General features: G+C 43.2%; 1 protein-coding gene across 11 annotated transcripts in view; it reads right to left on the bottom strand.

Moving 5' to 3' along the window:
* Phactr1 (phosphatase and actin regulator 1) overlaps positions 1–23,467 on the bottom strand; it is a 461,344-nt gene that overhangs the window by 63,808 nt on the left and 374,069 nt on the right. For 9 of the 11 annotated variants that reach the window (XM_036187432.1, XM_036187436.1, XM_036187434.1 and 6 more), the window contains 2 exons: positions 15,120–15,287; positions 12,582–12,788 (listed from right to left, as the gene is read on the bottom strand). In XM_036187432.1, the coding sequence (XP_036043325.1) occupies positions 12,582–12,788; positions 15,120–15,287 (375 nt within the window). The remainder of the gene's footprint in view (positions 1–12,581; positions 12,789–15,119; positions 15,288–23,467) is intronic. The other 2 variants (XM_036187440.1, XM_036187441.1) reach the window with 1 other exon arrangement.

Genomic DNA, 23,467 nt, shown 5'->3' with positions numbered 1-23,467 from the left:
CTCACATATACAACTGAAGGTAATTATATATTTTCCCAATAACTTTGGTCATGAAGAAAAGGTTGTGCACAGCAAACTACCAGAGAGTGGCCCCTCTGGCTAAGCCTAGGCTTATAAACCAGCACTTGGAGAAAGCTGAGGGAGGAAGATTGCAAGTTAAATCCATCCTGCGCTACAGAGCAAGACACTGGCTCAAAAAAACAAACAAACAGAAAACAAAAAAACAACAAACAACAAACAAAAAACCAAAGAAACCCCACCCCCCCAAAAAAAAAAAACCTCCAAGAGCTTGGTATATTCAGAAGGAAAAATACTGTATTTTTTATCTCGTATATGAAGCATAGGTTTTAATTTTTATGTGTGTGGGAGTCTGTATGTATGTGCATGTGGTGAACATGTGTGTGATTGTGTGTACATGTATTTATGAGTATGAGTGTGCATTTGTGAGCTGTGCATGTGTGCATGTGTTTATAAGCATGAATGTGTATTTGTGTGTGCATGTGTTTATGAGCATGAGTGTGCATTTGTGAATGTGTGCACATGTTTTATGAAATAAGAAAGAGGACCATAAAAGGGGAAAACACTTTGGGGCATAGGAAGACATAGAAGAGAGGATAATATAATAAAATAAAATAAGATAAGATAAGATGGGATAAAATAAAATAAAATAAAATAAATAAATAAATAAATAAAATAAAATAAAATATAATATAATATAATATAATATAATATATGTCATGAAAATGAAAGGGACACTGCTGGGAGGAGAGGGATTGGGGAAGGGGTGAGAAAAAGGTCAACAAAAGTCAAGTATATTTGAAAATTCTGTAATTAAACCTATTACTCTATATGCTAGTTTTAAAAAACTAATTAAAACTAACAAACAAATCAACAGTAACCCCTGCTCTCCCAAGGGCCGTGGACGCGGCTCATTGGCTCTGGGTTCCACACCCAGAGCAGCAAAACCAAACTGAGAATAAACACAAAACCAAACACTGAAGAACGTCACTTGTGCCATTATGGTAGCTCTCAAGACTTAATGTATTCTGGAGTAAAACCAGCCCGTGGTTCTGGGACAGTGCCATTAACACTCCCCAGACATAGTGGACATTAAGTGGGGGTCAGGGTCAGACAAGCTCTCAGAGAGCATTCTGGGAGAGATCTTGCAGTCCTCTTGCTTAGCATTCCCTGAATTGATCTGACCCCAGAGAGCGTGAGGCCAAGCAGTCTAGGAGAGTCACGTACAGGAGGGTGTACCATGGAGGAGTGCAGCCTCCTTGTCATGGTCCTCAATTTCTCTCCTCCTGGTGTTTGTGCCCTTCTATTGAGCTCATGCTGGAGCACAAACAGGACTAGGCTGCTCCTCAGTTTAAAACTCATCCAAGGCTCCCATAGGGGGTCCGCTGCTTGGTTCACACCTCCAGGCCACACTTCAAGAAGTCTACCTGACCCCAGCTGTGGACGAATGCTTCCTTGGTACCCAGAAAGCCTCTGGGCAGAGTCACTTGTGTGACACATACCATTTTCCTCCAATGGCCTTCCCTCACTTGGTACCCCACCACCTCAGGTCTCCACCTCAGCTTGCTCTGCCAAGTGCCTTTTGTGCTCACTCATGATCTCCGTGGAAGCTGCTGAGGTCTTCCTCAGCCTCCTCTGGGTTCCTTTCCTTCAGCACATTGTCTGCTGTGGAACAGGAAATAAATGCTATGGCTCCCCTCCTTTCCTTGGAACCCAGTGGTCTGTTCTCAGCACACCCCCTGCATAGACCCTCCATTCCCAACTTCCGATGTCCTTGACTGCCTGAGGCTTCCATACCCTGAGCCTTGGTATTTTTCTTTCTTGTGGTTTGGAATATTCTGTTATGTCGTCTTGGCCAATTGCTATTCTGTCTTCCAGATCTAACTCAGAAAAATCCTCTCCCAAACTTACTTGGCTCATTGTATTGTGCCTTCCCCACTATACAGAGAATATACAGGGAGTTGACATTAACAATAACAGCAGTAATGAGGGTGAGCTCAGATCAAGTTGCTCTTCTCTGAAATGCTTGGAGCCATTAATATTTCAACATAGATTGTTCCATATTTTAGACAATATATACATACACACATGTATTGGGCAAGGGACCCAAGCACAAACATGAAATTCATTCACGTTTCATATATATCTTTATATACAGAGCAGGAAAATAATATTAAAAATTTTTGTAAAGATTTGTTTTAAAATTATGAGTGTATCTGTGTGAGGCTATTGCATGTGTGTACAGGTGTCCTCTGAGGTCAGATACATTGGATCCCCTTGCAGCTGGAGTTACAGGCAGTTCTGAGACACTTGATGTGGGTGTAGGGAATCTAACTGTATCTGTCCCCTACAAGGGCAGTGTGCTTGTTTAATTGATGGGCCCAGTTTCAGAGATTTTTAAATAACATTGTCCATGAAGCAAGGTTCCTACATAAATGAACCATCAAGCAGGATCACCTGTGGCCTCATATCTGCACTAAAAAATGTTGGATTTTCAACCATTTCAGATTTTGGAGGTTTAGATGACGAATATTTCACTTATGCCATGCTTACTAACCATATGCCAGATACCACCATTCCAAGTGATTTTCATACAAGAAGCAACGTAATCAACACCTCCTGTTTATATAACTGTCTCTTTACCCAGGGCACAGCAAACAGGTTTAACTCATGGCATCCTTACCATTTTGTTCAAATACATCTCTTGTTAGCTAAGATCACTGACATCCCTTTTTAAGTTAAAAATCACTTATATTTAGTGTGTGTGTGTGTGTGTGTGTGTGTGTGTGTGTGATGTGAGGGAGGGGGGATATGTGTACCACAGCACAGGTGTGGATGTCAAAGAACAACTTTGCAGAGTCAGCTCTCTGCTTCTACCTTTATGTGGGCTTTGGTGGTTGAACTTGGGTCTTCAAGGAGCAGGGCAAATGCCTGTACTCATGAAGCCATTTTACCAGCCCTGAAACCTTTAAATTGACTTGAGCATTTCTGAAATCTTAGTGACTAATGCATAAAATAATATTGTTTAAGGTATGAAAAAATCCAAACTTTTTGAATGAAAAGAGCCCCCCCCCCCCCCATGCTCATGCTCCTTTGCTGGCTTGGACCTCTGTTGCGTCTGCTACCGCAGCTTCATCTTCCCTGAGGTAGGATGGCTCTGAAGGGAGCTCTTTCTCAGGATGGGAGACCAAATACTCTTGTTTTTAAACATTCAAGCAAACACCTTTTTTCAAGGTAGAGTGAAATATGAAATAAAATCCAAACAGAAGAAAGCCCACTATGCCAGCAACTGAAGTTAAAGTAATTTACATATGAATATTGGGGAAAAAACCAGCTTGAACATTTAATTTTTAAAAATGCTTTTCTTTCAAGATACCAGCTTCTGGGTAGGGAAGGCTTGGGAAAGGCTGGCTTCTAAGCATCGCCTTTAGAGCTCAGAGACTGAGGTGAGGGTCTCTGATGGAATCTCCCTGTAAACAAGTGCCCAGACATCAATGGAAGCCATACTGTGCAAGCACGTCACAAGTTACAGGGCTAAGAAGCAGAACCCTTGAGCTAAAAATGTTAAGATGCAGAACATTATCACAGCATTGGCAGCTTTTTAGCAAAATGCACAACCATCTCCTTCACGTTTTGCTTTTTAGTCTGCACATGACTTGAGGACACTGGTAAGACATAGAAACTGGGTGGCACCATGCCCAGTAGGTGTGAACTATAGTTCTTTCTTTTTTTTTTCCCCTCCGGAGATGAGGACCGAACCCAGGGCCTTGCACTTGCTAGGCAAGCGCTCTACCACTGAGCTAAATCCCCAACCCCGAACCATACTTGGTGCTATCACCATCATCACTGCTAACCGTCCCACGGGAAGCCCTCTTCTCAAGGCTGGCCTAGGACACTCGTAGGTTTTGGGCCTCCTTCATCCCAGCAGTCCACCACAGTTCTTTTTTTTTTTTTTTTTTCTTCTTTGACTTGTTGCAGATACTGTTCGAAGTGGGTAGCTGTGATGTGTTGATCAAATCACACCGAGTGTGGCCATTTCCTCAACATCTTACTGACCATCAGGAACTGAGCCTGGTACATGGTAGAAGCTCAATGTTGTTTTGTTTTTCTCCGTATCATGTCTACAGGGCGGTGGGAAGAGGTGGCACATGGCATCCGGCTTCTCTTCCACGAATGAGGTCCAAATCAAAGTGTAATTTATATCTAAATGGGCCTGAGAACCACCCTTTAAGACACTTTCTTTCTCAATTCTGCCTGGCAACGGGTGAAGGAAGAGTGCGTCAAGACTTCTCCGAGGAGCCTTAGCTAGCTGCTCCCCTCAGAGCACTGAGCCGGCTGGCTTCTGGAGGTTTCTGCTACAGGCTGTGGGTGGAGCCGACTGGAGAAATCTCTACTGGCAGAGAACTTAGAAAAGCTGGGCTCTAACTCCAGTTGCACCATCAGGAACTCTGCCCAAGACATTCACCACTCCCCATCCTCAGTTTTCTCATCTGTGCAAGGGCTGACTATGTGACCTATCATGCAGGTTCATTGCCAGGAGGAAATAGGGTATACATGCAGCTTTACTGTTAGGTACTGAGGGAACAAGAGGCCTGAGCTGACAACATAGGGCTGAGTCACCTCTGGGCATCCTCTACAAGGCAGCTTTGCCTAATTTTACAAGGTCTCCAGACCAGTGAGCAGGGAGTCTATGATAAGAGACCCCCAGCAAAGTCCCTAGTGTGCCATAGGAATTCTCTAGTGCAGACCAGACTCTGCAATAAGCACCATGATGCATTCCCCTCCTCACCCACAGCTTGCTTTGAAGGTCAGCTACTATATGATCTTGCTCTGGGAAATGCATCATTAGTAATGTTACTGTCAGGAACTCTTGTCATGCCTCTGAAAATCCACCAATGCCGATGCTTCCCAGCCTGAGGTGGGACAGTGGGCATCAAGTAGGCCCTTGAGGGTGCAATGTGCTCTGGCACTACTCTCTCCAGCAAGTGGGAGAAAGTCTTGGGAGTGATTGGAAAGAGGAGCTGTTCTCTATGGTCCAGTGTGTGACTTGGATGTGCATTGTACCTCATGCTATAAAAAGCTAGGGGGACAGAATTGGGAACTGAGAGTTTCCCAGTCTCATTAGCTGGGAAAACTCAGGGATAAAATTGCTTCTCATACCTGGATAGTGACTGACTGACTGAATCCCTTTGCATCTACTAATATGTGGCACTCATCCACCCTGCCAGAGGACACACTCTGCCGCTGGCATTCACAATGACAGATCTGGGGCTGCTGGGAGATGCAGCACTCCTTGCTCACTCATTTCTGGAGCCAGACTGATTGAGATGCAGCAGATCATAAAGCTGCCTCTGTGGATGGAGTTGGAAGAAGCAAAAATGACCAGTTCCAGGAACATGGAAAATCAACCCAAACTGTGAGTGTCACAGAGCCTTAAAACCTGAGAGGGTTATACTTCCAACATAACAGCTCTGGCTTATGATTTCAGACAAAGAAATGGAAATTGGAGATTATTTCTGCTCTCAGGTCTCTTGATGGAGGACTTCAGGCCATGAATATGAATCAGTGGAGGATAAATGAACCCACATGGAATATCCCTACTCCAAAAACCTGAAAGGCTTATACATCTGAAATATTCCACACCTAACCTTATGTGATGATGGATCAAAGTGAAAAGTCAGGCTCACTGAAAATACTGTATACAGTTACCTTCAAGCTATGCACACAAGGTACAGATGGAATAAATGAATTTTGTGAGTCTATCTGGACTCCATCACCAGGATGATTCACTATATGACATATATGAAAATATCACCCAAATTTCAAATAATCTCCAAGTCTGAAGCACTCCTGGTCCCAAGTGTTTCAAAGGGAGGTCATCCAAGTCATCTACTTCTAGCCTCTTTTCTCATAGCTACCAATGAACTTTTTAAATTGGCATCTATAAGTACTGATGTGTAACTACTGATGTGTGACCAGTGCTCATCAATGATAAGAGCTCTTGGTCCCTAATGCACAAAGGTGTTGGAAGAATTTCTCAGTCATCTGTCTCCTGGTTTTAGCATGTTAGATGCTCTGGTCTCTCGGAGATACAAGTTTTCTACCCCAAGGCATAAGAAACCCATTAGACATGCACTTAGGACTTAAACTATAGTACTGCATCAGAGTTCTCCTTGCCTGAAGGAGAGAGCTCACAGGAACATCATCAATTTCTTCAGTACATGAGCCTACCCCAGGGGCTTCACGGTAGCCTAAAGTCTTGCTTTGGTCAAAAGGAAAATGTTCTGACTGACCCCTTGATTCAGAGGGAAGTACCCCACATTCAATGCCCCACATTAGGCCAAGATGCGGTAACTGTAGCATACATCAGGCATTTGTGACCAGTACATCCAGAAACCTTCCCGATCCTGAAGTTGAAGGCCATTATAGTAGACACCAATGACAGCCAATGAATTTGGTTTAACCCCTTTCAATCAGTGCATACTTTCATTCTCAAATTTACTTTCCCCAATACCATCTTGGGAGAATAACAATGAGGATTATATCTTATTGAAAAGAACTGATGGGTAGCAGATAAAGGTCACTGACCCGCTGAGCCACTCAAGCATGTCACCCTTGCAGGACACGCGATTCAATTAGATTCATTTTAATGGAGTTTCCGGTAATAGCCCAGTGACTCCTCTCCAAGAATTACCACTGAAATAAAGGCTATCATGCCAACAAATGTGTACTGAGAAGGTGTGTAATTCTTTTGCTAGGCATTGCAAACCACCTATAAAAAAACACATGAGCCAGGCAGTGGTGGCGCATGCCTTTAATCCCAGCACTCGGGAGGTAGAGCCAGGCAGATCTCTGTGAGTTTGAGGCCATCCTGGTCTACAGAGCGAGATCCAGGACAGGCACCAAAACTACATAGAGAAACCCTGATTCTAAAAACCAAACCAAACCAAACTAGAGAAACCCAGTTTGGTGCACGGCTTGCAGGGATTTTTCACTCCAGCCAATCCAGACGGTTTACTTTGCCATGTTCCCCTTTCTGCGGAAACAGCACAGAGGCTCTACCTTGCTCCTGGTACTGCCTCCTAATCACCCTTAGGCTTCCCCATAGCCATTCATGGGGAGCCTAGCCTATGTCTCTAGGGCTGTAAGGATAATACACTTGCATTTCCCACTGTACCTGCCCTTGGCCTGAAAGAACACAGAATACCTTCAAAGTGTTAGTTACCAAGAAGTGTAAACTGTCTACCTCCATATAGGGCATCTGTGTTAGAGAAATTTTTTTTCCCATTTACTGGGACAGATAGAGCCCAAGTTCACAGCACCCTAATCTTTGGAAGGTGAGGGCAGAGATAGAAGCACACAACTGTGGAGGGCTAAAGAGGGCAGTGAGGAAGGTGGAGGCAGATAGAGAACAGGGTGCGGAGCAAATGAGAATATAAATCTGAGAGCAACACCACAACAAAATGAAATTACACATCCAAATACGACCACAGAACAATGAAGGTGTCCGCAGCATCAGAGAGACTGCTATAAATAGGAACACTGGTTTCGGCTTAACGATCATTGCATCTATTCTCATTAGACATGCTTAAGTGCTGGCACTGGAGAATTCTATGGGGCACAGATGTTGTTTGTTAGGCAAAACTGTAGTTGCAGACACTATGATATATTAAAATTTGCAATCACTTAGGTTTGCTGAGAGTACAGTCACTTCTTGGTCAACACTAGGAGTCATTGCCAAACCCACACCAGCAGATATTCAGGGTCTTACTTTAAATGGCTAGTACATGCACACAGGCTGCACACACCTGTATACTTCAAATGATCGGCTGGTTACTAACAGTATGTAACACACTGGGAAGTTACAGAAGTACAATAGTGATTATTCCATGTTTATACTTGTATATTTTTATTATTGCTATTTGACCTTGAATTTCAACCTTCAAAATGATGAAAAATAAATTTCTTTTTAAAGATTTCTTAAAATTTATTTGATGTGCATGAGTGTTTTGCCTGCATTCATGCCTGTGTGTGGTGTTCATGTCTGGTGCCTTCAGAGGTCAGAAGAGGGCGGCTTATCCCCTGAGATTGTACTTGCAGATGGTTGTGAGCCACAGTGTGGGTGCTGAGAACTGAATGGGGATCTTCTGCATGAGCAACAACTGTAATTATCCTCTGAGCCATCTCTCCAGACCTGCAAAAATTAATTTTTGTTGCGTGAGACCAGCTAGTCTATATTAATGGTATGGCAGCCTGAGCAGGCTATCCTAAGTTTTGAAAATAAGGAAGCCGATTTTCCAATTTGTTAATTAGATGTAAACACACGAAGATTAGAAACCAAGAAAGCTGATGGTTTACCACCTGTCTACCCACAATCAACATCTTCATGCTTTTTGGTCATCTCCCATGAGAAGCAGGTAAGAATGAGAATGATTTGTGCTGCAGGGACAAAATGGTACCTCGTGAGGTTCTCAAACAACCCTGGCTGCCCAGATGCTTCCCAGAGGTGATAGTCAGGCCATAAAACCATGCCGCCATGAATTATGCTTCATTCATCTACCACATGTAGGGTGCCTGTTCCTCACAGGTTCCTCATACAGAAGATACTGGTTAGTCATGTAATGTTTAACATACAGCTCCTGGGTAAGGATGCTTAGGGAAGCAATTGGTGGAGACTTGGAAAGGCGGGAGACAGGGTTTTGCCCTGATCATACTTTCCCTCTGGGGTCATCCATCATTCCAGTAAGAGCCCATTTTTGTTTTGTTTTTGTTTTTGAGACAGGGTTTCTCTCGTGTAGCTTTAAAGCCTGTCCTGGAACCCACTCTGTAGACCAGGTCGGCCTCAAACTCACAGACATCTGCCTGCTTCTGCCCCCCCCCCCCCCCCGAGTGCTGGGATTAAAGGCGTGTGCCATCACCGCCTGGCTGAGAACCCATTTTGAGACCCATTCACCTTGGATCACATCCACTGGACACTGATCCCAGGAAGGCAAGACTCTAATGCCCAACAACTCTCAAGCCTGTCGCATGTGCTGCTCAGCTGGCTGATGATGGAGAGGAGGAGGTGGGAGAGGAGGACAGAACATAGAAACAATGAGGGCTTCTCTCCACTCTACTGAAGAGTCGGGAGTTAGAATATCCACATTCCCCAAATCCACTGTGGTTCTCCTGATAAAGTGGAATGAATCCTAAAGGAGAGAGGATTCTGCATGCTGCTCTGAGTGAGAGGTTGGACACCGCTCCTGTTCAAGCTTACATTTCCTCCATGTTTTGTTAGACCATGACCCACTTCTTTCAGTCATGCTTGGTGCCTTTCAGTTGTCCAGCATTTTCTTTCAAACACATGGACAGAACAACAGTGAGAACATACTAGCCACTTACAAGTCCTAATTGAGAGTTTGGAATTCTTAGTTGATTAATTCCTTCTGACATGGCCCAGATGTCTCTAGAGCAATTAGTAACAGTTTGAGGTTAACAGAGCTCTTCATGGTGATGCAGATCATTATGACTGATTGCTCATTTATGAAAATTAAGCAAGTCTAGAGTTTAGACCCAAAATGATAGCACTACCTTGATAATCCCTAGACATCAACACCTCTCCTGATCTTAGCTTACCATATTTAAGAGATAACCACACACAAGACAAGGTCATAATGTATTTGTATGCACTTGCTCCAAGTTATATGGTACTAATGCTCATAGATCATATAGATAGACTCAGAGATGTACAGGGTCATGTGCAGGCTCCTATGCACAGCTGGACAACAATGAGGCTCCCACGTTATTTCATCCACTAAATAACTAAATAAATTAGGGGATGTTGTGAATTAAAATTTCCATAGTTATTCTTTCCTAACTCTCTTCCACTGTTAGTGGATTCTTGTCAGCTTGTATTTCAATGGTGAGAGAAGTTTTCCTGGCTCAAATAACTCCATTCAATGCTACTAGAAAATCTGAAGGACATAGCCCACAGTTGACTTTGTTGTCTTCCAATATACATCCTCCACTGTGTCCTATTTATGTTCATTCTATGCAGTGACCCAAGAAGGGTTTTTGTTTTAAGACTGGGCCTCACTGTGTAGTCCTGGCTGGCTTGAAGCTTCCTATGTATACTAAGCTAGCCTTAGTTCAGAGAGATCTTCCTGCCTCTACCTCCTAAGTGCTGAGACTAAATAAAGGCATGTGCCACCCACCATGCCTGTCCTCCAGGAAGATGATTTAAAGATCCATTCCATCATAGTATCTAAAACCCTCCAAACATTGCTACTTCTAGGGAATAAAACACAAATCTTTGCAGGCCATTATCCAGTGAACCCTGTCTTTAATTAAACCCTCAAAGGAGTCTTTATCCCAGCTGAGCACTGAAGTGATCTAAAACATCTCTAGCTCTGAGCCTTTTCCAGAGTCTTCTTCCAGAGAATCCCTTCCCCAGTTCTCTACAAATGTCCTTCACTCCATGAAGGCCAACAGGGCTTCAGCCTTCTTCAGGGCCCTTTTTGAGGGCTGAACCACGGCTCTGCTCTGAATGGCATTTACTCTAGCGCTCTAGCACAGCTACCTCTTGGTTTCTGTAGAGGCCTGACTTAGGACCCCCATGGACACCCAAATCCACGCTTGCTCAAGTCCCTTCTACAAAACAGCATAGTATTTGCATAAACCCTACACACACCTCCCTATACTTTCAATTATCTCTAAAAGATATATAGTGCCCAATTCAATGCAGATACTCAGTAAATAACTAACATCATGATATTTAAGGAAATGGCAAAACCCAGTCTGGACATATTCAGCACAGAATTTTTAATAACTATTTTTGATCTGTGGTTGGATGAACCATAGATCTAGAACCCATGGATCCAGAGGGCTGATGGAATATATATTCACCACACTAGCACAGAGTTGTGTCCACTTTGGTAGTAACACAGTGTTTCACCTATGGCAGGCATGTTGAGCAAACATGTACAATATAGACATGTAGGGGTTTATTTTGCACAGTACTGAATTCTTCTGAAGAGGTGTTTGCTTGTTCAAGGTGTAAAGGGTATATAAATTTGACTTTGTAGTTTTAATCCTAGAAATACCCCAGGAAAATCTTAAAAGAACATATGCAGGCTACTACAGATGGTCTCCTTCGTAGTTTTAGTGGTAGAGAATATAGAAGAGTCCTTTGATCTGCACCAAGCAGCTGATAAACCACACTGCACAATAGTTACTAACATGAGATTCAGCTCACACATTGTTATGTGCAAAAAAGCAGGTGGGGAGGCAATATGTAGAGTGATATTTGATTTCTTCTAGACAGTGGGTATATGTCCTAGGGGGAGGCCTGTTTTCCTTTGACTTTATGTGAATTAAAATGTCGGGATACTAAACTGATGTGTTATTGATGTGTTGAATGGTTCTTAGAGAGACAATGGCCCTTTGATACCAAACGCCCAGCTGAGATGGATGGGGGCATTGGCATACCACAGTTTGGCATCAGTCTATGTTGAAGCTGGACTGTATAGAGGGGTGTCCTGCTACTGTGGGGATGGTCACTGATGTGCTAGCAGGTGGAATGCTGGGGTTCCAGCCATGCCTCCACTGTCGAGTCCTGTCAGCCCTGAAAAAGTCACTTCCTTTTCTTGACTCTCAGTCTGTCTACTATGAGTGAGTATGTTTTCCTACTTCCTCACCCATTACATGTTGCAAAATGTTATAGAGGTCACTTAGACACTATTTGCAAAAACACTAAATATGTTGTATAAAAGCAATTGAAAGATGTCTGATTATATCATACAGGGCAAAATGCAATTTCATACACATCCAACTCTGTATCGGTACATACATCCACTAACCACACAGAATGAAGGCACAAAAAGCATTTTTACAGCAACTTTGCTAAGCCTGTACTTCCCAAGGGATTTCCCACACACCTTGTTGGTTATTTTATTGCTCTTGCTTTTTGAGATAGGGTCTCATATCACTCAGGCTGTTTGACAACTCACTGAGTAACCAAGATGATCTTGAACTCTTGATCCTCCTGCCTTCACCTCCCAAGTGATGAGATTACAGGCATGCACCACCACACCTAGCCTCTTTCTTTTTTAAGAGAATTGACAGTAAGTGAATGAAATTAGTTTTAATTGCAGAAATATTCTAGACTTTAGATCAACAACTTACAAACATTTAAAGCCTTAACAGACTCATTATGAAGGAAGCAAAGCACTTTTCCTTGCCCGTGTAAACATTTTGACATTGATTCTAATTTGCCCAGATGGGCAATAATCTTGAACCAGTCACATAAATGTGATGCACATATTTACAGATACACATATGACAGATAACACTGGAGGCTCCTGGCATATGGCTGGCAATTGCATATCAAAAGCTTCTTACAGAGAGATGGAATCTCTGGTCCTGACCTCACGTACCAACACACATATACAAACACCCAAACACTTCCTGGGGTCATCTTCCCAGAGACGCCTATTCAGGCTTCAGATAAAAAATAAACAAGAGAGAAAGACACTATCCCGTGAAGGGAGGGAGGGGCTGTGCGCCTCAGAAGATGTTGGACTTACCTGTTAAGTGGTTGGCAATCCGGGCGGTGGGTTTGGGAGGCAGGGCCGGGGGCTGCCTGAGAAGGGACAGCTGCTTCACTGGGGTCTCCTCATGGTCTCCAGAGAAAGCAGCAGGTTTTTTTGGGGGCAGGAACAGAACTGGTTTGGCTGAAGGATCTTGGGACAGGAGGACTCCAGACTCACTGGCAGAGGGACTCTCTTGAGACACTGAGGGCACAACCACATGATACACAGGAGACATTACACAAACGCAGTGCACGCCGGTCAGGGACACAGGACAGGGACGCTGGTAGCCCAACAAGACAGCAGAATGCTATCTGCTACAGGCCATCATGGGTACACGGAGAGCTAAAGCAAGGACAAGAGAAATCCAAGCAAGTGAGTGGGATGCAGAGGGGCAGAAAGGGGAGGCGGAGGAGAGAGGGGAGATGAAGAGAGGGCAAAAGAGCAAAGGGGGAGGGGCAAGGGCATTATCGCACGGAAGAGGCCCCCACCTCAAACTAAGCCTACATCATCCAAAGTCTACAGATGCTGTGGTGTGTGACTCAGGAGACCACAGGCACAGCTAAGAGGACAATGAGTAGAACAGGGACTTTGAGTCCCCTACACTGAACAAGAAGAGCCACAACCTCGCCTTGGGACCCTGAGTTCTTCCTTAGCTGAGTGAAGAGAAAGACAGGCCACAAACTGGTGGAGAGTACTGGTGATGTCCACTGGGTCTTGCTCTCTGATCTAGGATACCAGGTGGCAGCCAACACGGTTAGCACTATACACACAGGCTTTGGTGACTGCTATTCCAAGCCCTGGAATGGTCAGAACTGAGAACCAGGCTTTCAAAGAGGACCTGGTTCTGAGGACACAGTCTTGCTCTGCCTGGCTCTATACATTCTCACAAGGCAGAGGAGGTGCAAAGGCTACACATTTTTATTTGTCCAGTTCTTCCACTTCCTGCTTGCCAGCCTTCTGGTTGTCTTTTTTAAAATTTTTCCCTCCCCATTTCTTCCCTCCCCTTCTTCTTTCCAGGGTCTCATACACTTTAGGCTGGTTGACCTTGAACTTCCAACTCTCTTGTTTCTACCTCCTGAATGCTGGGATTCCAAGGCAGGTACCACCCTGCCTTGGAACTAACTAGGTACATGATACTAGGGATTGAACCCAGGGCATCGTGCATGCTAGGCAAGTGCATGCTAGGCAAGCACCTAGCAACCAAGTCACATCTTAGCTCCTACTGTCTTGTTTCAACTCTCCCCCCATCTCTCCACTTGGGCCTAACTCTTCTTTCCCCCACAGGAGCTTCCTGGTGGGTTACTTTGTTGAATTGCCATGAAGTGGTACCCTACTGCTTCCTACTGTGCTGGCAACCTGGGTAATAATGGTAAAACCCTGGGGCTCAGCTAGGGTGGTAGAGTTCACTAAAAGAGTCTAACTGTGAGATTCCAATGGTACAAGGGAAGTTGGGTTAAAAACTGAAAATTCAGTGTTGGGGATTTAGCTCAGTGGTAGAGTGCTTACCTAGCAAGCACAAGGCCCTGGGTTCGGTCCTCAGCTCCGGAAAAAAAATCGAAAATTCAGTGTTCTTGTTTGAAAATTCTAAAGGGCAAAATATAGCTCAATTGTCTGCCCCACCACCCGCCCTGGCCCCTGCCTTCCATGACTGACACAGGAGGCAGTTTATAAAGGATTCTTCCCCTTCCCTGCCTTCCTTCTCCCCTGGAGAAAGTATTGTCTGCATAGCAGCACAACTCTGCAAAGAACCCTTGACATCCACCTCAAGGGACATTGTTCTAATCGGCACTGGAAACAGCTGGCCAGGTCCCACAGTGAAACATGAGAACCAACTTGGGGAAAACAAGCCCCCTAGCCCCACACAGTAAAGTGTGCATGTAGATGCTGCACATGGCAGAACCAGGACAACATTCTTTCCACCCACACTCCAGGTGGTCCCTGAGGCTCCTTCCCCACCTGACGTGTGCTGTTCCTTTCTGTTGGTAGGGATTCATCTTTGAGCTGGTTAGGAGGGCTCTGCACCTCCTGAGAGAGGCCGAATGGCCACTGGGGTGACAGTGGACCTAAGAGGGAGGCAATATCAGAAGGCATCCAGACTCATCTGTAGCTGGAGTTTTACACTCATCTACAGGCAGGCTCTGGTTTAGCTGGGAAACTGTATACAATTTAACAAATATGTTCGTTGGTCAGGTCTTTGGGACAGGAGGATCTGACAGGTCTAGATAGGATTCTTTGGATTTATCTTAACAAAGATGCATGTTAGCAAACAGTATTTCAAACCATCTATATTATAAGATGTTATAACACTTTTAAAGTGATGTAAGTCACAGAAGTGTTTTTTACAAACTATAAAACATTATGTGAAAATGGCATCCATATTTTCTTGGGCTCAGTTATACAGACAACTATGACATAAATTTCTCCCACATTTTGAAGTCTTCGCACTCTGGATGGTTAAAATGGGCATTCCGAGTCCTGCTAGGAGACTGTAACATCCTGGAGAACCACCCCATGCCTTTGCAAGGTTATTACCTGGTCCATCCATGATATCTGAAGCTTGGAGCACCTCAAACGAGCAGGGGTCCCTGGGCATTGGTACAGGCTCCATTTCCGACAGGGCAGGCAAGGAGAGTTGGCTGGAGCTCAGAGACTGGCCATTCTCCAGGGAGTCGTCATCATTCGAAATGGAGAGCTCTCCATCTGTGGGGGAGAAGGAGAGGGCAGCATCAGGCAAGGTGTGTCCTCATGGTGACCCTCAAGGCTGCTAACAAGTCTAGATGCTCCGAACCATCTTTATCAAGGTCAGTTTCTGCACTTGACAGCAACTCTTTGCTTTTAAAATGTGTACCTTTAGAGAGAGCCCATATGCTTCTGGGAAGTACTTTTCAACCATTTGTAGTAACTTGTCTGTTTTCTCTCCATCCTTTTCACCATAGTCTATCTTGTGTGTTATGTGTGTAAGGTTTTTTCTTTTTAAAAGACTTACTCAATTTTTAATTAGGTCTAGTTGTGTCTATGTGTGCTGTGGCGATTTTAAAGAAGATGCCCCCCCCAAAGGGAGTGGCACTAATGGGAGGTGTGGCTTTGTTGGAGTAGGCGTGGTCTTGGTCTTGTGGAGGTGGGTTTTGAGGTCTTACATATGCTCAAGCCATGCCCAGTGAGACAGTTCACTTCCTGTTGCCTGCAAGATGTAGAACTCTCAGCTACCTTTCTAGCATCATGTCTGCCTCCGTGCTGATAGTGGACTGAACTTCTGAACTGTAAGCCACCCAAATTAAATGTTTTCCTTTTTAAGAGCTGCCATGGTAATAGTGTCTCTTTACAGCAATAGAAACCCTGACTAAGACATATGGGCATGTTCATAGAGGTGTTCTAGGAGGCCAGAATAGAGTATCATGACATGAGCTGTTCCTCTCTGTTGACCGGGACTCATCTTTGGGCCCATTAGGATGTCTCTGTATCTCCCAAGAGAGGCATATTGGCTGCCTAGGTGACAATGGACCAATGAAGGAGGTATTCCAGAGGGTGGCACTACAGCTGTAGGAAGAGACAACTTTAAGCCTCCCAGTGTAGCTGCTGAGGACCACACTCAAGTCTTCTGCAGGGACAGTATGAGCTCTTAGCAACCAAGCCTCTCTCTAGCCCTTACTTTTTTTCTTAATAAAAATGAGTGCAAATTATTTTTTTCCTTTTAATTCTTAAAAGCTGTAGAAACTTAGCAGGCAACAGAGACTGAAGAGCCAAGATTGAGAATTGTTACATTAAGGAACAAGTATTGCCAAGGCTATTGGCGGTTCTCCACAAACTGACAGTAGGGCTCTATTGCTGAAGACAACACCTGCACAATTCATTGAACATGAAGAAGCCCAGCTGGTGCCTACCTAGAGCCTTCACCTCTACTGGCTGGTGCTCATGGTACTAGAAGGTACTCTGCATGCTACCAAAAGAGAAAGGTAAACACCAACCCAGCTAAAAAAAACCCTTAATCTACAATGGTGACCTATCTGCAAGATTCGCTGATACAATAGTGGCACAGAGCTTGTGGGAGTAAGCAACCAATGCCTTATTTGAGATAAGGCCCATTCCCTGAGATGGAACTCAAAGCTACCACTGCTTGGGTAGTCAAGAACCTCAGACTAAACAGGCCAGAGCCCTAGGGAAAAACCAGATAGTATTGTTCTACTAAAGGAACACAGCAATAAAATGACTTGTAATGACTTTCTGCTGTACAGATAGATCTGAATCTTGCTCAGCCATCTTCAGAGAAGGTTCCTCCGGCAGCAGGAGGAAATAAATACAGAGGCCCACAGCCAGACAATATATGGAAAGTGAGAGATCTTTGAACACCCAGTCCTAAAAGGGATGTTTGCATCAACTCCTTCTCAGTGCTCAGGAAACTCTTCAGAAGAGGAGGTGGGAAGAGTGTAAGAGCCAGAGGGGATGGAGGACACCAAGGAATCAAGGTCTTATAAACACAACAGGACTGCCGCACAGATGAGCTCACAGAGACTGAGGCAGCATGCACAGGGCCTGCACAGGTCTGCACCAGATGTAGTCCTAGAGCTGAAAGAAGAAGTGGACACATGCCTCCATCCCTAACACAGAAACCATCTCCAATTGATTGCCACTTGCAAATGAAAGATGACATTTTGCCCAAGGAAATCTCACTTAGGGGAACAAACCACCTGTAGGGGGAGATCCCATGCCCAGCAGTAGATGGCCCACACAAAATAAACTCAATGGCATCTTTTGGAGGTTCTTTGTCTCATAATGCTAAGTCAGGGCATTTCCCCCACTCTACAGGCCCTTTGCATATATATTATGACTTCTGGATGGAGGTTTTTTTTTTTTTTTTTTTTTTTTTTTTTCTTTTTAGCTGAGGATCGAACCCAGGGCCTTGCGCTTGCCAGGCAAGCGCTCTACCACTGAGCTAAATCTCCAACCCTGGTTGGAGGTTTTAATAGGTTTCCTGTGTGTGTTAAAGTGTGTCTCTGTGTCTTATGTGCTCCGGGGATTTTTCTTTGCCTCTCTTTGTTGTCTGGTTGTTTTGCCATATTCCACTTTGTGTGTTTTTGATTTATTTTACTATTATTCCTTAGATACCTGTTTCTTTTTCTTTTTTTTTCTAATGAGAGACAGAAAGGGTGTGAATTCAGATGGGAGAAGAGGCAAGGAGGTACTGGGAGGAGTAGGGGGAAGAGAAACCATAATCAGAATATATTGTATGAAAAAAAATCCATTTTCAATGAAAGAAAAACAATAACACCAAAACAGAAACAAAAAACCATTAGGGAGCAAAGAAGCAGTGAGGACACATAACTCCAGCTTCAAAGGAGGAGGCCATTCACCTGTTTATCTCTGTTCTCATCCAATTCTTGAGGTGGGTAAGCGCTTAGGAAAATCTATAACCCCTACCTACCAGGCTGTGGCAGCCCAAGGCAGCTGGGAAGTGCCAGATCCTTTTGGTGCCAACCACCAACCATGTTGGCTTTGATCTGCTTGAAGCTCAGGCCCTCCAAGGGGCGATTTGAGGATCAAAGACTCCCCGCTCAATGGCCATTTGTTAAATCAAAACTCCCCCCAGCATGATTTCATCTTCACCCAGGGAGTCTTAGATAGCTAAACATTAAAGCCAAATTAATTTTTCAAGAGGACTTAACGCTCTTTCCGTCAGATGAATAAACACCCAGATGAAAGATGAAGTCGTGCCTACTCAGAAACAGAGCCTGCAAAGCAACCGCCTGACTTCAAACTGGAGAGAGAGCTGTAGAAATAAAAGCGAGCTGAAGCTGAGGTTAATCTTCCCTTTCAATAAACTCCTCTCAGTGTGTTGATTTTATACATCTATGATAGCTGATAGCACTGAACTCCTTCATATCACCCCATTAGAACTGCCTCCAGTAAAGTGTGTGTTTGCTAGAATAATTTATTAAACCAACAGGCTGCAAAGTAGTACATGATTCAAGGACCTACAGTGTTTGACATGGATTGTCCATAAACATGAAAAAAAAGAGAAATATATAAAAACTCATTGAAGCAGATGGTCACACACAATACTGGCCTTTGAAGGCCAGGTTGGATCTCTTTATCTTCTTTTCACTGAGTCTTTCTGCACACCCTAAACAGTAGCAGATGCTATTATCACAGAGATGAAACATACGATCGCTACTTCTTCAGAAGAACACAAGAGCAGGGCAGGACCTTAAGGGCAATGCTACGAAGCTTACACAGCTGAGCTGCAAGTCTGCAGGGTGAGGAGAGCTGTGCTGTGTTAATGTGACCATATAGTATCCCCAGTCATCCAACATGCTTCTATTAATCATGTTCAAACTGTTATCATGGGAGGTGGCTCCATAGCCAGTCCCTAGTCAGTGGGTTGATGACATAGCTGTCATTTGGCTTGGATACATCTTCAGGAGGCCACTCTGATGCTTGATGTTCCGAGCATATTCATGGCCCTCGAGAAGACAACCTGAAGAGGGGAGGTCTTAATGCAAGCACCAGTTTTGCTTCTTTGTACCACTGATGCTGTGGAATGATGGTTCCCTGATTTAAGAGTTGAGAGGACAAAAGATGCAGGAAATTAGCTAACTGAAAAGCCCTGTGTCTCCCTTATCTCGGGATGTCTTCACTTTCTCAAATTGGAGCTCCTCGTGGATGAAAAAGGGGCTTTGCTAGGTTGTGAAGTCCCAACCTACTTTGCAGAGGATCAGTCTTGGGAATTTTGTTGTTGTGACCGATAAAGACACATTTCCATTGAAAAAAATTAAAAAGAGCAAAGACATAAAAGATGTTGACACTCCCAGTCTACCTAACAGAAGCAGTTTCTTCTTTCTGTGAATATTTTTTACAGCTGTAATCCTGCTATGTTTCAAAATTTTGTGTGTTGGGGCTGGAGAGATGGCCCAGTGGTTAAGAGCACTGACTGCTCTTCCAGAGGACCTGGGTTCTGGTTCCAGCACCCATATAGTGGCTAACAATGGTCTGTAACTCCAGTCTTATGAGATCTGACTTCCTCCTCTGGCATCTGTGGGCACTGCATACATGTGGCACACAGATTAACATGCAGGCAAACCACCAATACACATTAAAAAAATTTAAAGAACTGTGTCTTGTTTTTCAGTCTTATTATTATGTTCTCAATTACAATTCTGTTAGCACTTATGATAGATGTTTCCTTAGCTTTCTCCCTCACATCCCTACCAAGCATTAAAAATTCCCAACTAATTGCTTAGCATGAAGGTAGTATAGTATGATGTCTGTTGTACTATTTCCATTTAAATGTGCATTACAAAATGTGATAATGAAGATATTTAAGTTATAATGGTATTTTCAGTGTTTTATGCCACTGTGAAAAAGAGCTGAGAGACCATCTTACATAGGATTTTTTTTCTGTAATTAGAATTCTAATGTCAACTGACACATAAATGGTTTTTGTGATGTTATCTAAAGGTTTTTCTACTTTTACAGATATCAGTAATTTGTAGAACAATATATCTTAGTTTCTGGGAAGTTCTTCAATATTAACAATGTTAGCTAAATCTACTGAGCTATATATCTATCTCTACTCCATCCATCCATCTATGTACATATTCATCCATCTATTCACCCAGCATCCATCCATCATCCATCATCCATCCATCCATCCATCTGTCCACCCACCCACCCATCCAGTCTGCATGTTTATCTATATAGACACATATTTATACACATATTTAGTAGAAATGAAAACTATTCAATAGATATGATAAATTCATAAACTTATTCATGACCAAGGTGAGTAGTTACAAAAGTGAGTCATTTTATTTGGATAGATCCATGCTGCTTGAGGAGTAAATATGGTAAAAAATATACTGTATGCATATATGAGATTTTCAAACAATAAATAAACATTTTAATTATATTAAAAAGAATCATGTTGCTACTTCTTAAAGTAGGACTCAAATATTTTCATGGTTACATTTTATAACACACACTAAAGCTAAATAGTGCAACCAACATTATAATACTATACTACCTTCAAGCCATGTAATTAGCTGGAAATTTTTAACGCTTGGCAGGGAAGTGAGGGCAATCTGGCTGTGACAGCTCTTACTCTATTGATCATCTGGGTTCATAGAGCTAATCTGGCTGACTAGGTGAGTGTCCTCTTCCTCCCTTACCACTCCATGTGTGCCTCTTCTGAAGTTATAAGCTCCACTGAGAGGATGATCTTCTCAGAACAGAGAAGGACCAATCTTCAGTTGAGATCTTCAGTTCACATAGCTATGCTCCCCCCAGTAGAACCTCCAAACAAACTCAATGCTTATTTATTCTAAGTTTGATTAATTTCAAGACTGAGTTGGTTCTCTGTGTCATCTTACTATTAGTAAGTACTGTCAATTAAGCACCTTAACAAGCATTCAAAATTGGCACTAGGAGAAAAATTCGTCTGATTCGCCACTCCCACGAAGAATTACCCATCTCCGTGACTAAGACGAGGCAGTCGGGTTATTTGCCCCTACATCTACCCAGGTTATCACTCTCACTTTATCATGGATAATATAGTAAACTAGCCATTAGAAGTTATTTTGATGTTTTATATGGCCTTTTAAAGGTCTCTGTGCTGATGGTTAAAATGGCACATGATAATCTACAATCATATGTTTCCTAGGAGAACTAGCAAAATGTGACCAGGAGGAAGTGGAAGGACACAACGGAGGGGACATCTTATCAATGTGACGGGTTTGATAATCACCACGGAATTAATTAAATGTCTATGCTCAAGTTTTAGGTTAACTGGGGTGGGAAGACCCACCCTAAATGTGGGAGGTACTGGTCCACGGGCTCAGGTCTTGGACTGTATATGAAGCAGGATTTGCATAAATTAAATTTGTTCAAAGCTAAAGATAACTAAAAAATTATTTTCAGATGAATGTCATCATGGAGAATGGTTAACAGAAATTCAAGTACTCATGGATAATGACATACCAACAGCTTCTACTTAAAAACAAAGTGCTAGAACACTGGATGTTTTGTTTTGAGAAGGTGTCAGGTTCATGCTCCTGGCCTCGAACTCATAGATATGTCTGTCAAGTAATGGATTTGCCACCACTGCTCAGCTGGAAGCTGATTTTCCATGTTATGGTGTTATGGCTTATAAAAAGTTATGCTTACAAATATAGTTCCAGTGGGCTCAAAGAGTTCTTGTTTAATGAACTACAGTTGAACATGAGTGTGGAGAAGAGTTACTTTACTTATATACATACACAACAAATATATTGAACCATTACTTCAATAAGTTTCATATGTACCAAAAATTAACATAAAACTTCAGACTAGAATGAATAGAAATAGAAAAATAGAGAAGTAGAAGAAAAATATATATTTACTCAGGCTGCACAGAGGAAGCCAGATGGATAGTTCTGATGTATTCATACAACTTTCTGATTTTTAATTTGCAAACTGGAATGGTGCAAAAAGAACAAAAAAAAAAGCCGAATAGTGGGAAAATATGAGCTAAAATAGTGAGAAAATATGAGCTAAATATAGCTGACAAAAGAACAAAATATTCCAATGAAGATGAGTATTTGTGCAGGTAAGTCAAAACTGAGTCCCGGGCATCGCTTTGGAAATGTATAACCTTGCTGGGAATGTGATCAGTGTGGCTGAAATGACGGTGTGGGTGATGCTGACACAAGAGTGTCTGAAATAATGCCACTTACAGGTGGGGGAGAACAATATGCTCACATTGGTGACAGTGAAAAGAAGTTGAGAGATGCACGGAGGAGGCCAGAATGCTGAAGGGAATCTGCCCAACATAAGGAGAATATAATGACCATTAACTTTCCCCACTATGATGATGCCTATGTTTAATTTTTTATTGCCTGTGTACATTCTATGTGAATGTATATTCATGTGTGTGTGGCTTCAGGTGTACGATGTACATGTGATGAGGTGAACTCCTCAGGCACCCTCAACCTACAGAGTCTCTCACTGGCCTGGAAGTCTTGAGGAGAGTATGTTGACTGGCCAGTAAGCTCTAGAGAACTGCCTGTTGCTGTTTCTCTAGTACTGGGATTTAAGAGTGTATACCACTGTGTTTAGCTTTTTCATGCAGGTCCTGGGCCCCAAGCTCAGGTCCTCAAGCTTTTTTGGCAAGCATTTTGCTGCCTTGGCTGTCTCCTCAGCCTGTGTCCATTGACCAATATTCCAACAAGAATAGAGGAGGGACTCAGGATGCTATTGACAGCCAGTTGATGGCTGCTGCGGGAAGGAGAGTCAGTTTTCTTCAGGGGTTGTGGCCCATGGTAGGTTACCCATGCTCCAGGGGGGTGGTGTTGCACCTGTGAGTATAGGGGCAACAATGATTGGATTTAGTGGGTTATAGAGACAAAAGGGAGGAGAGAGAGGATGAAGAAGAGGAAAGAAGACAGTGATGATGAAGACATGAAGTGGGAGGGGGTTGTGAGTGGCCCATGAATAGTTAGAGAGGGGAAGTGGGGGTACATATGATCTAAATACATTATACAAACACATGAAATTGCCAAAGGAAGAATTCTTTTATAATCTGGAGAAAAAGACACAAAACTGTACATGGGGTCTCACTAAGAGCCTTATTAAGTTCAATGCAAAATTAAAAACAACAACAACAAAAAACCCACCCCATCCTCCCAAAATTTTTGTTAAAAAGGAAAACCATTCTTCACTCCTTTGGTTTCTGCCAGAAGAATTCTTCCTGAGTGTTCCTACTTCTTACCTAGTTCCTGGATCTCCACAGAGTTAGTCCATCACTAAGATACAACCTCTAGTCCCCATCATGGCCCATTGGGTACAGCTTCACGCTATGACTTTCTTCCTCTGGACTGGTGTTAATTCAAGGCATGCTTTAGCATTTGCTG

This window comes from Onychomys torridus, chromosome 5 (genome assembly GCF_903995425.1).
Source record: "Onychomys torridus chromosome 5, mOncTor1.1, whole genome shotgun sequence".
NCBI lineage: Eukaryota > Metazoa > Chordata > Mammalia > Rodentia > Cricetidae > Onychomys > Onychomys torridus.
Note: the sequence above shows the minus strand (reverse complement) of the source record. Positions and strands in the feature narration are given on the sequence as shown.